Source organism: Balaenoptera physalus, assembly GCF_965194825.1.
Source record: "Balaenoptera physalus genome assembly, chromosome: 10".
In the NCBI taxonomy this organism is placed as follows: domain Eukaryota; kingdom Metazoa; phylum Chordata; class Mammalia; order Artiodactyla; family Balaenopteridae; genus Balaenoptera; species Balaenoptera physalus.
In genome coordinates this window covers 77,575,594-77,589,425 of record NC_138889.1, presented here as the reverse complement: position 1 = coordinate 77,589,425, position 13,832 = coordinate 77,575,594, and the positions used below count along the sequence as shown (strand labels likewise).

The window sequence follows — 13,832 nt, the reverse complement described above, 5'->3', positions numbered from 1 at the left end:
TTAAAATGGGCAGAGGAACTGAAGAGACATTTTTCCAAAGAAGACATGCAAATAGCCAAAAGGTACATGAAAAGGTGCTCAGCATCACTAATCATCAAAAAATGCAAATAAAAAACCATTATGAGATATCACATTATACCTTTTAAAATGCTTATCATCAAAAAGACAAGAGATAACGAGTGCTGGAGAGGATTAGAGAAAAGGGGAACCTTGTGCACTGCTGATAGAAATGTAAATTGGCACTGCCACTATGGAAAGTAACATAGAGGTTCCCCAAAACGTTGAAAATAGAACAGCCATATGATCCAGCAAGCCCACTTCTGGATGGCTTCCACATAATTTGGGGTATATATCTGAAGGAAATGAAATCACTACCTCACAGAGATATCTGCACCCCCATGTTCACTGCAGCATTATTCATAATAACCAAAATATGGAAACAACCTAAGTGTCTGTAAACAGATACATGGATAAAGAAGATATGGTATGTCTATGTGTACACACACACACACACACACACACACGAGTGGAATATTACTCAACCATGAGAAAGAAAAAAATCCTGCCATTTGCAACATGGATGGACCTTGAGGGCATTATGCAAAGTGAAACAAATCAGACAGAGAGAGAAATAATGTGTAATATCACTTATATGCGGAATCTAAAAACCTGACTCATAGAAACAGAGAGTAGAATGATGATTGCCCGGGTTTAGAGGGAGTGGGGGAAATGGGAAGATGTTGGTCAAAGAGTACCAGCTTCCAGTTATAATATGAATAAGTTCTGGGGATCTAATGTACAGCATGGTGATTATAGCTAATAATATTGTATTATATAATTGAAAGCTGCTAAGAGAGTAGATCTTAAATGTTCTCACCACAAAAAAGAAATGGTAATTATATGAAATGATGGAGATGTTAGCTAACATTATGGTAGAAATCATTTTGCAATATATTAAGTGTGTCGAACTGTTGTATACCTTAAACACACGTAATGTTATATGTCATTGATATCTCAATAAAGTTGGAATAGAGAAATAGATTAAAAGAAAGAAAAGGAATAAACTTAAATATCTAACTTCCTGATATTGGCCTACATCTCTCTGGTTTTCACGTCCCTTCATGTATTTAGCCTCTAAGGATATACCTTATTGTAAGTACAATGACAAATCATAAAAGATTTCTGTTGTTTTATCCAGCATTTACAGGCATTTTGAAGCAAGAGGATTTTAAAAATATCTAGTCTACCATACTGCCAGAAGCAAAGTTCTGCCATTCTATAGAAGAACAAGACAATCTTTAAATTTCATGATGTTTTTAACTTTTTCAATTCACTTTATCACTGAATCCTCATGTTTTTATGAATGCAGTTATTGTATTGGGTTAGCCAAAAAGTTCGTTCGGGGTTTTTCCAAAACACCTTATGGGAAAACTCAAACGAACTTTTTGGCCAACCCAATATTACCCTCTTTATAGACAGGAAAACCAAAGCTCGTGGAAGTTGAGCTGTTTCTTATTGTTTATCTAGACTAGACATCCACCCAAAACTGAATTAACAGGTTCTGAAAATGAAAACCAATTTGAAGATTACCTTAAATCTCCCAGAAGTAGGGCAATAAGAAACATTTTGAGGATTATTTACATTCTGGATCATCCACATCTGGCAGTAGAGTGAAGTGTGTGACCTTGGGCAAGTCACTGAACTCTCTGTCTAGTCTCAAAACACCTACGTCAGAGAACTGTTGTGACAATTAAATGATTAAATTCACATCAAGCACATAGAAAAGCAAAAGTAGAAAGTAGTGCTTACTTTGAATAAACCATGCTTTTGGTTGCGCTGACCAAGCCATAAATTGCTTCCTGGGGGAAGGTTGGTCTCAGGAGGGTCTATCACACGTTCATAAATCCTATAAGGGCAAAGAACACAGTTACTAATAAAGAGGCTCAAAGCAGAACCAAAAGGTACATGCACACTGTTTGAAGTACTCATGGCATTAGCTGCTGGTATAGAGAGATGAAGCCAATATGTGGCACATTTTAGATGACAGGTAACATAAACAGAGATCTGTTTCCTGACAACACTTAGACACGTTATCTGGGCCCCTTCTGGCTTTCTATCTTTGCCCTTTGGGCAGAGGAAGAAGGAAAAGGGTAACATTTTTGAGTGTCTATTCTGAGCAATGAATTTCATACAAACTCTGTGAGTAAAGTGGTTTTGTCCATGTTACAGGTGAGAAAGCTGAGGTTCAGGGACCGTAAATGGGTCAACCAAGACAGCCAGGGAACAGTAAAGTTGGGATGAGAATCTCCACCTGTCTGGCTGCAAAGCCCACGTACTCTCCTTTGTGCTCTACTACTCCCTGACTGCTTTATTCAGCTGCTACTCATTTCTACAGTAACCTCCTAACCCCCTCTAAATAACTGAGTAGCAGCTGCACACATGATAATGTGCCTAGTGTACAAAATCAAGTAACTGAAGTCATCACCCAATGAACAAATATTTATTGAGCATTTCTTTATGCTCCAAGCTCCATACAAGGCAACAGGAGACAGAGCAATAAACCAGATGTACAAAGTCCCGCCCTCAAAGAGTAAAAGATAAAATTCTGTACATGAAGAAAACCTTCATATGATATAGAAAGACATATAACTAATACAGAGAAGGCAACAGTCCCAGGATCTTTGAAAGCACTGATAAAGCCTACTGAATAATTGAATTGTCTCAGTTGCTCTGCCCTCCCAAGCCCCACGTTAGTCAGTTACAAATCTTGAAATTTAGAAACAGTCCCTGTAACCACCAGCTGATCACAGGCCTCCACCTCACCCCTGGCAAGTACCTTCCAGCACCTGAGTACTGAGAAGGGAAAGGAAGAGCTTGCCTACAAACTGAACTTGTCTCCTTAGACGCTCAGAAGATTCTGAATGGGGTGTGATACAGGGACCATCTGTGAATTTCCATTCCTCATGACGGCCCTGTCCATTCCATTCATTCCTCTGTCCTTACTTGGAGCAGCCGTGGGGAGAATCATCCCCCAGGGCGGTCCAGAGGTCTAACAATTCATCAATCCCCCCCGCTGGGATGCAGCTGACTGCCTCCTGGCAGAGGGTGATGGATTCCTCCAGCAGCTCTCAGTAGGAAAGTGCGGAAGACCTGAAGGATTGTCCAGTTGTGTCAAAGCCAGTGAACGATTGCAATGCCATTGCAGCTGGGAACTATCACACATCGTGCATTACTCTCCTATTCCCCACTGGAAACATGCTGTTTCCTAACAATACATGTAAAGTATTCAACTGACAAAGCTCTAAATATATCAGGTCCCTCTCTATTAATTATCTTGCCATTATAAATGGAGGCGTGAAACATAATCAAGGAAAAATAAGTTTCCTTGAAAAAGACAGCCTGTGTTTTCTCCACAAAAATGCAACCTTTCTTTCTGTATGTTAGAAGGAAACATTTTAGATGAAACAATTTGTCAAAACTGCTTTAATACAAGAGGGTGCTATAAACTTCCTTAAAAAAGTTTTTTTTTCTAATATTAGTGAAAAACTAGAAACAAGCCAAATTTACAACAAAAGAGAAACACATATGTTACAGTAGTGCAGCTTGACAGAATTTACTACAGTCATTAAGAGTGATTAAATATGCAAGTTATGAAATATGGGAAAATATATACAAAATAATTTTCACCGGAGGAAAGTAGAATGCAAAATTATTTATGCACTATGGAGATAATGATGCAAAAATTATGTTCAACGCTGGTGAATTTCAGAAGAGGCCACAGAGAAACGGAAATTGCTATTTAGGGGAAGAGGCAGAAGCATAATTTTCTAGGAGGTCATTTCACTAAAAAATTGAAAATGTTGTCAAACTATTTATCTTCACCTTCATTTTAAAACATTTGCATCTATCAGAGTGAGAGGAGCTTTCCATTCAAATGCTTTCTTTTTGGTTTTCAATATGCTAGAATGTGAGCTCCAATGAGCAAAGGAGGCCTTTATCTAATGTTTACGAAGTGCAGGATCCTGGACTGGATCTGGGGGCAGGAAAAAAGAAAATCTCATAAAGGACATTAGTAGAAAACTGGTGAAATTTGAATAGAAACCGTAGACTACAAAATAGTATTGTATTGGTGTTCAATTTCCTGATTTTGAGAATTTGGATAGTGTTTATTTAAATGTCTTGTTCTTAGGAAATATGCACTGTAGTATTTAGGGGTAGAGGGTCATGGGGTTTGCAGCTTACTCTCAGAGTTCAAAATAACAATGTGTATATACACAATATAAGTACATACATATGTAAACACACATTATTACTTTGAGAGACAGAGCAGAATCTGAGCAAAGAGTTTATGATTGTTTTTTGGACCGTTCTCAATTTTTCTGTAGGATTAAAATGATATTAAGCTAAAAAGTTTTAAAAATAGAGTGAAAAAGCTAAAAAGGTCTATAATTATGTAAATTAAAACTACATACATGCAAAACTATTTTATCGATTAGCCAAAGAGATACACAAACTCTAAGAGTCACCTAAGGTATATGACAGTGTTTTCCTAAAGGAGTGGGAATGGTTGGGGGGGAGTGGAGTGAAAGGAAGGAAGGGAGGGAGGTGGGGAGAGGAGGAGAGGGGGAAAGCGAGGAAGGAAGGAAGGAAGGGAGGGAGGGAGGGAGGGAGGGAATATTGCATGGATTAATGCTGATAATATCTCATAAACTAAGAAACAGGATTATCACATCCCTAACCTCACCCTTGTACAGAGGGAGTTATGCCACCAACATACCAGACAAATACAATCAGAATCTTGGCAAAAGGGCTACTGATCCCTGAGGTGGGCTGGCTCATGCAAATAAGCCGGTAGGGCACAATGATCTGTCACTTAAATCTAGTATTGCCCAAATCAACTGAAATGAAAAGTCAAAGCTAATACATGAACTCCTTGGTTTCCAGCGTGGTCAGGAAATCAAATACTGTATTCTGATATTCTAGTATTCTGGTTAATGAGGTTTCCTTCCCGTCAGGAAACATCTGACTGTCTACAATGTGTGTGACACTCTGCTGGCTACGGGGACACACAGGCGAAGTTAGCACCGCCAAGTTCCTGCCCTCAGGTCAAACGCCTGAGCTAGACAGACAACACACCCACACACACCTTACAATTCAGTGCAATAAGTGCAAGGATCTGCGGAAGCAGAGAAGAAAGAAAATATCGTATACGTATAGCTGATTCACTTTGTTATACAGCAGAAACTAACACAACATTGTAAAGCAATTATACTCCAATAAAGATATTTTTTTAAAAAAGAAAAGAAAGGGAAGACTTTCCAAAGAAGGGGACACTACAGCTGAGTTGTGAATGAAGAATAAAGTAGAGCTGACACACTCACATAACAGCCAGCACTTACACAGTACCGAGTGTGTATCAAGCATTTGTACTAAGGACTTTCCTTATATTGATTTACTTAATCCTCACAATACCACCATCAGGCAGGTATTCTTGGCTCGGCAAGGTTAAATAACTTGTTCATGGTTAGGCAGCTGGTGAATGGCAGGGCTGGGATTTGAACCCAGACCCCAAGTCTGTGCTATTCACTCAAATAAATTAAAATTCCTAACTTGACTTACTTATCAGGAAGGGAAAGGGGAAACAAGATCACGTGCTAAAGCACAAGGTCAGGACCAGTTAGCTCTCCCAGAACCCATTTTCTCTTCCTCCTTGCTACACTGCTACGTGGCTACAACGTTTCCAGCCTCCTTCACCTCTGGGTGTGGCCATGGAATGTGAATGGAAGGGATCTGCACCACTGCTAGCCATGACCTAGCCCCAGAAAACCTCCCTCAAGCATCTTTCACATTGTTTCTTTCAGCTGACAAAAGAAGGCTCTAAGGGCTGAGAGGTGGGCAGAGCCCACCTGGATTCCTAAATGATGATATGGGAGGTCACCTGCCAGCCAGACACACCCGACTGGACGGCAACCCAACTGAGATAGAGAGGATTTTCCGTAGTTGTGGCTAGTATTCTTTACCCTAACAAGTATACCCCAACGAAAAATAGAAAGGTGACTGTTATAGATTCACGCCCATAATGCCAAGAGATATCAGAGATCATGTGGTATAGCAGAGACACATGAATTTGGGATAAAATAGATTTAGGTTCACATTCCAGTTATGCATTCTACTAGCTATATGACCTTAATTAAGTTATTTAATTTCTCTGTACCTCAGCTTTCTCATTTAAAAAACGGGGATGGGCTTCCCTGGTGGCGCAGTGGTTAAGAATCCGCCTGCCAGTGCAGGGGGCACGGGTTCGAGCCCTGGTCCCGGAAGATCCCACATGCTGCGTAGCAACTAAGCCCGTGCACCACAACTACTGAGCCTGTGCTCTAGAGCCCAGGAGACACAACCACTGAGCCCACGTGCCACAACTACTGGAGCCCGTGCGCCCAGAGCCCATGCTCCACAACAAGAGAAGCCACCGCAATGAGAAGCCCGTGCACCGCAACAAAGAGTAGCCCCAGCTCTCTGCAACTAGAGAAAGCCTGCACACAGCAGTGAAGACCCAATGCAGGCAAAAATTAAAAAAATAAAAAACGGGGATGTTACTGCTGACTGTATGGGCTGTGGTGAGGCTTGAATGAAATACTTTTAATGCCATTGGTACATAGTAGGTGCTGCCAGTCTGTAAAATTCACAGGTGTCTAAGGATGCAGAGCTACACAGGTCACATGATACATTTCAGCCCACCGGCTGCACCTCACATCAAATTAATCCACTGAGATGGAAATTTTTAAATCCTGAATTTTTCACCTTTTCTACAAATTTAAAAGCTAGAACAAGTGAATATGTAACAGGAACAAAACAAAGGAATTGGGCTTCCCTGGCAGCGCAGTGGTTGGGAATCTGCCTGCCGATGCAAGGGACACGGGTTCGAGCCCTGGTCTGGGAAGATCCCACATGCCGCGGAGCGGCTGGGCCCGTGAGCCACAACTACTGAGCCTGCACGTCTGGAGCCTGTGCTCCGCAACAAGAGAGGCCACCATAGTGAGAGGCCCGCGCAGCACGATGAAGAGTGGCTCACGCTTGCCGCAACTAGAGAAAGCCCTCACACAGAAACGAAGACCCAACACAGCCAAAAATAAATAATAACTAAATAATAATAAATTTTTTAAAAAATTTTAAAAAAAAACAAAGGAGGGCTTCCCTGGTGGCGCAGTGGTTGAGAATCTGCCTGCCAATGCAGGGGACACGGGTTCGAGCCCTGGTCTGGGAAGATCCCACATGCCGCGGAGCTACTAGGCCCGTGAGCCACAACTACTGAGCCTGCGCGTCTGGAGCCTGTGCTCCACAACAAGAGGGGCTGCGACAGTGAGAGGCCCGCGCACCGCGATGAAGAGTGGCCCCCGCTTGCCGCAACTAGAGAAAGCCCTCGCACAGAAACGAAGATCCAACACAGCCAAAAAATAAATAAATAAATAAAATAAATTAAAAAAAAAAACAAAGGAATTAACAGCATTAACTTCTGCTGCTGTTTAACCTGTTTAGTTACAGTGCGCACTGACAACCTACTTAGATTCTAAACTTTGGATTAAAACAAAATTTTTGGACAAAGTACATTTTCTATGACATACCAAAATCCCAGTATTTTTACTATGTTAGTTTTAAAATGTCATTCATTAGCTTTTTTCAATTCTTTCAAGACGTAAGTCACAAACTTTTCTATGCAAATTAAGCGAACATCTTAATATCTTTTACATCCCTCCAAAATATGTAATTCTTTGACATTTACAAAAGCTTGACTTTTGTTGAAAGTTCATCATAAACTCACATTAGACAGGAGAAGGGCTCACGAAAAAGGAAGAGGTATGAGAAATGTTTTATAATATATTAGACTGTATGTTTGAACACACAATCACCAAACCAAGAACAACAACAACAAAATACATAGTTTTTATGTGAGTAAAATATGACAAGACACTACTCCTAACACTTTTGCCTAATCCAGTACTAGGCACTTTCCTACTCCACTTGGGACCTTAATTGGATTTAGCCAATCCATATAAAAGGTTTCTGGAAAAAAAAAAAGGTTTCTGGGGAAACAAAAAATGTCAGCAGTAAGCCAAAGCCCTCTAAGTTCTTACTTCAGGCCATCCTTATTTATCCTTTTTATATATATTATTTTTTATGTATTCTGATTGCCCTGTATTTTGGTTCTTTACTGATCTCTGAGACCCTGCCCACTTGGATGGCCCATTTGGACATACTCTCTAGGACATCAGCATATGACTCTATACCCTCCCACTAACCGCTGAAGTCTAAAATTCTGGTCCTGGCTGAACCTGCTTTCCCAGACCTCCCTGCCAAGGAAGGAGCAATTGGTCTTTCCTGGTACCCCTGGGTCCAGCACTTTCACACTCAAGTTGTGTCTGCACTTCCTGACTGCTACAACCACTGATTATCTGCTGAGTATGGAGGAAATAAAACCCTCGCAACAAATCCCTGAACCTGCTCACTTGTCTCCTGCACTAACACCTTCCCTGACCATTCTATATAAAGTAGCAACTAACCACACATCACCTAGCTTGTTTTACCCTTATCAAAGCACATGACTCTCCACAGTTGGCTCTTTGCTGATGGACTGTCTCCTCCTACCAGAAGTAAGCATCTTGAAAGCAAGGACCTTGTCTATCTTTTTCATGTCAGTATCTCTACCATCTGGAAGAGAGCCTAGTCAAAGTAGGTACCCACTCCATATACTGAATGAATGAATGAAGGCAGTATGTTCAGAATAAGAGGGCTACAGACAGTTATACAAGCCCTAAAGTATTATGGCTAAGACTTTATGATGCGCAGTTCCCAAAAATGAATGACACAAACTAAGAAATCAGGCAGTTGAACTTGAGACTTTATGCAGATAATCCTGAGGAAAATACAGTCAATGAAAATGAGTGACATGTGATAACTTTTTTCAAGTGTTTTCCTCCATCACCCCCAGCTCATGAGATTTACACAAGAAGCCCCCCGGCCCCCAAAAATAGAGCAAGATAAACCCCTCTCACTGTTTTCCATCCAGAAAAGAGATAGGGATAGCAAGTTTGAATCTGTCAGGCAGACAACATTTCAGAAAGAAATAGTCAAGAGAAATAGCAACTTGAAAATTAATCAGATCAAGCATAGTCCTTTTGATAAGTGCCCAATTTACTGCTTAAGTTGATGGCGTTATAATCAGCCCAAATTTATCATATTCCCATAGGCTGTCTGACACAAATAATGCATTTACTCTATAATCATCTAAAATCTACCCTTTCTTTTGGCCAAAAAAAGCCCAATTCCCATTTAGTCGTGTTTCTAGGCCTTGAACTCAAATGAGATGCTGCCTATTAAGATGTATTGGGAGAATTATGGGAATTTTGCATGTCATTAGTATCTAACGGTATTTTAAAGTGTAAGTAACTCATTTCTAATACAATAGCATGAAAAATTAAACATCCAGTCAAACATAAAAACTGCTCAAGAGGAATGAACTCTGCAAAGAGAAACTGTCATGCTCCTTGTGAAAGTCGGCCACTGAATCAAGAGCTCCCATTAGGAATTTTCTTCACAAGGTACAACTTCTCTTTATTCATGACTTTAAGAATGTCCTCCCTAGCAAGCATCCCATCTGCTTAAAGACCAGTCAATACTCTATGAAGAACTAGATTTTCTGTTAACGGATAAAGCCCTCAGAGCTCAACACAAAGAAATGCAGTGGTTCAACAACACTACATATGAAGGAATGTTGGATTTTTATTTACCTGGGTGAAGAAAGGCCTCTGAAGGGACTCCACAGTACCTTTCCCAATTATACAGAAGAATGAATTTCCAGTGTAAACCTTGTGAATTGACATGTATTATGCTGCTGTTCAGTAAGACAATATGAAGCCCAAATGAGATGCTAAATGAAGAGGTTTATCTGGGGCTTTGCCTAGAATTGAAGAAAAGTGTTCACATACTCCCTGAAGAGGAAAGTTACAATGACCTTCATTTGCTAGACAGAGAGCCTCATCCTTACTGCCTTTAAGCCAGCACTAGTGAATATCAAGGTGTTCCTTAGAGAAAGTTCCCTATTAGAGAACACAAGACAACTCCCATTCTATCTCCCCTCACTAATACGGTGGCGGGGGAGCTTGCACAGGAGGCAAGTCCCTCTTTTGAACTCAGGCTAAAGGGGGCATCATGCAATCTTCCCCCCTCAGCTTCATAGGGGAAATGTGAGAACACGAAGTTCTTGATCACCACTAGAAAAACAAAAGACACCTGTGGTGTCATTGGCATTGCTCTTGGCCCTGATGACTGTTCAGCATTCATTCCGTAGGTCATGGCAATCTACAAAATAGTTCCTCAAAGCTTACTCACTGTGGCAAGAGTGTTTGCCAGCGATGTACACTGATGAGCTACTTGTTGAATTTCCGTGTCAGGTTGCTTGGCTGTTGGTAATTACTTGCTAACATGGAAGACACATCACACAGGGCTTGTACCAGAAGGACATGAAAGGAATACCCCAAAGGGGAGCTCTGTGGTCTCCTCCTACCAATTTGTTTAACAAAACCAATGACACTCAGCAAATGACAAGGGGAAAACGGCACCTCTGGCATTGTACAGGAGGTACAGACTGTAATCGGGGAGATGGATTATAGAGATGAATACGGTATGGCACCAACGTGGAAGAATTGACTTCTAAACCAAATCCATGCAGAGCTCAGGAGGGAGGACGGTAGCAGGGCTCAGCAGGTTTCTAAACAGTTTCGCAGCCGCTTTCAGCAGAGTAAATACAAATGTGAACTAAAAAGAGAAGGCAAAGTTGAAATCTGGATGGAGATGCCTTTGTTGTGGTAAACGAGAAGGCAGCAGTGTTCAAATGAGATTAGCAAAGAGACTTTGCCAGAGAAGGGTATGAATACCCTCCAAGAGAAAGAGAGGTCTTCCCAAGAAGATAAAGTCCTCATGTGACCTGCTTCATCCACTTCGAAAACACTTGCCAGATGCATGCTTTTTCTTGTCTGGTAATTCAATTTTACTCTTTTCTCTCTCCTCATCTGGATCTCCATACCAACAGTACTTTCCTTTCTTAACCATATTTTATGCCCCAAATATCTCTCTCCTACAACTTCTTACTAACCCTTATGCTCTGCCTATCCCAAGATCATGCTGATTGTGGATCAGGTCAGACAACCAGCTCTGTCATACTTAGCATTGCTATCTATGATTCAACAGTGTAATAGCAGTGTGCTTATCTAATCTGCAGGAAAATATGGAGTTGGTATGATTGTTTCAATCATAATAAATTTTAAGATAATACCACCAGGGTTAAAAGAGACATTAATAGGCAGAAATTAGGGCCAAATCAAAAAAGATGAAATTTCACATCAAAAAATGAAAGATCCCATGCTTAGGAACTGTGCTTCTCAAAGACAGAATGTGAGATCTAAGGTTTAACAGAAATACATATTGAGAAAAAGTACACAGCTGTTTTGATCAACAGTAAGCTAAGATAAGGCTGCCAAAAAGGATGTTATCATCTTAAACGGTACCAGAAGAAGACAATTATCTCATTCTAATCTGAGTCCATCTGCCTAGAGATAATCACATGTAGCTGTAGGAACTTCTCAGATGATAAACAGACACACTTTAGAAAGACCCAAGCAGGATTGTGAGGGCCTTGTGAGCCAAATCAAGTGATGAATGGTTGAAGGAACAGAGGATGTTCAGTCTGAAGAAGTAAAGATTAAGGGAAAGCAAGATAAAGTCTTCAAATACTTGGAGGACTGTCACGTGGAAGATGGACTGGATTTGGTCTATGTAGCTAAAAGAGGTAAAACGTACACCAACAAGTGTAAGTTACAAGGAGGTATTTTTAGCTCAAGGTAAGAATTTTCTAGCAGTCAGAAAACACAGAGAGAAGGAACAGCCTTGGGAAGCAATGAACTACAGTCTCTGAAGGATGTCCTAGTAGATGATAGAAGACCACTTGGCAAGGACAGTAATCCTCAAACTCAGACAGAGAGACACAGCCTCAAAATTTTAAGAGCTGCCCTTGATTACCTACTATATGCAAGAACTTTACAAACTTTATAATCCTTGAAATAACCCTAAAATGCAGGCATTGCTATACTCAATTGATAGATGTTCACAGAGGTTAAATGACTTGCCTGATACCATTCAATAAATGGCAAAGCCTAAATTCAAATCCAGATGTAAACTCGTGCTATGCCATATTGTCTTATAATCCTCTATTGATTCTGTTCTTAAAAAGTCAAATGTTCAAACAGTTGGTTACATAAACAGTGTGAGATACAGAAAGATCATTGGACTAAAGTCAGAAAACATCCATTTGTGTCTTACCTTTACCATTTAATAAGCTTTGTGACTTGGGGCAAGTTACAAAACCTCTCTGGGCCCTCACAGTTTCTTCACTCACAAACTTAATAACAATACCTATTACATAGGTTTTTAATGAATATAAAACAGATAATCTCAATAAAGGTACATTGCAAATTCTAAAATGCTTTTCTAAAGTAAAACATTATTAACGTTATTAGGTAAGATCAATGCTTTCACCCTCACAGAACAATCCAGGAGGTACTTTAATTTGACGTATTTTCAGAAAAAAGATACCAGAAGCCTCATCTAAGACACTTGGCTCAATTGGTTAGAAAACAGTACCCACTGTCAGCTTTACAATTTCTATAAAAGAGGAGTTTAGGGGCAGCAATGTGATAGGAAAGAGAGGAGAGTAAGAGCCTCCTAAATCACTCCCTTGGTGTAGCCACTGATGGCACATGAATCCATAGTCATTAGTCCCATTTTTTTCCAGGAGTTCAGAAAATGTGCTGCACAAAGTGTTCAGTTATACCCCAGACTAGCTGCCTCCAAAATATTTGCTGATACTCATGAGTGGGTGATAATTTAGTGTAACCCCATTTTATTATTCATCTAAATGAAGATTTAAATTTAATGATAAATCAAAGGCCTGATGTTTATATAAAGCACACATCGGTAACTAGGACCGTCGGGGTCAGAAAGGACATTGAAGGTCTCTGATTCAACCTCCATCTGCTACTTGTTATATTAATATATAAACATCCAAAAGCCATCTGTCATGCAGAGACCATATGGGACATCCTCATGTAATGCTTTAAAGCTTCCCAGAGCAAATGGATGTCTCCCCAAAGGCCTGAGATTGACCATTTCCAAACAACCCATGTGAAATACTTCAGGGTCTAGAAGCTATGATAAGGGACAAGGTAAATATTTCTCTCTCTCCATGAAGTCCTGATGCAGCCACAGACCACCACCACCACCTGCAACACTGGCGTCCCCAAGAGTCACGCAGAAATCTGTATTCTTTGACTTTTCACTTTTTCAGGACCTTGGAAAGAACACATAAGGTAAGGTCTCTTGCCAAACATTAAGGGAGCCTAGTAAGCTTTCCAAAAATACAGATTTCTACACCCTTCATAAAATCAGATTTAACAGGTGCCAGCCTGGCCCCACTGTAAAAAAGAATCTCTGATGAAGGCTTTATTTGGCAAAGTCTGTCCTCAAGAAGCAAAGTCAGGCTTGACTAGGGTCTCCTCCTGCCCAGCTACAGTCAAGCTAGCCTATGACAGGAGCAGCTGGGGCTCTGCTTAGGGCAACTCCAAGGCAGAGTGAGAGGCACAGAGGAACAATCCCCTCCATGAAGCTGTTTCTAGATGTTTTTCTATTTAAATTAACACAAACAAACAAGAGAGCAGCACAAAGAAAAGAAAAAGTCCTTCAGCGTCCCAACGTTTTGTGGTGCATATAAAAAAGTAAAAGGG

The 13,832-nt window shown here is 40.5% G+C and overlaps 1 protein-coding gene across 3 annotated transcripts in view; it reads right to left on the bottom strand.

Annotated features, from left to right (window-relative positions):
• Positions 1-13,832, bottom strand: part of NELL1 (neural EGFL like 1) — an 856,536-nt gene that overhangs the window by 689,580 nt on the left and 153,124 nt on the right. For all 3 annotated transcript variants that reach the window (XM_082476605.1, XM_082476604.1, XM_082476603.1), the window contains exon 5: positions 1,810-1,906. In XM_082476605.1, the coding sequence (XP_082332731.1) occupies positions 1,810-1,906 (97 nt within the window). The remainder of the gene's footprint in view (positions 1-1,809; positions 1,907-13,832) is intronic.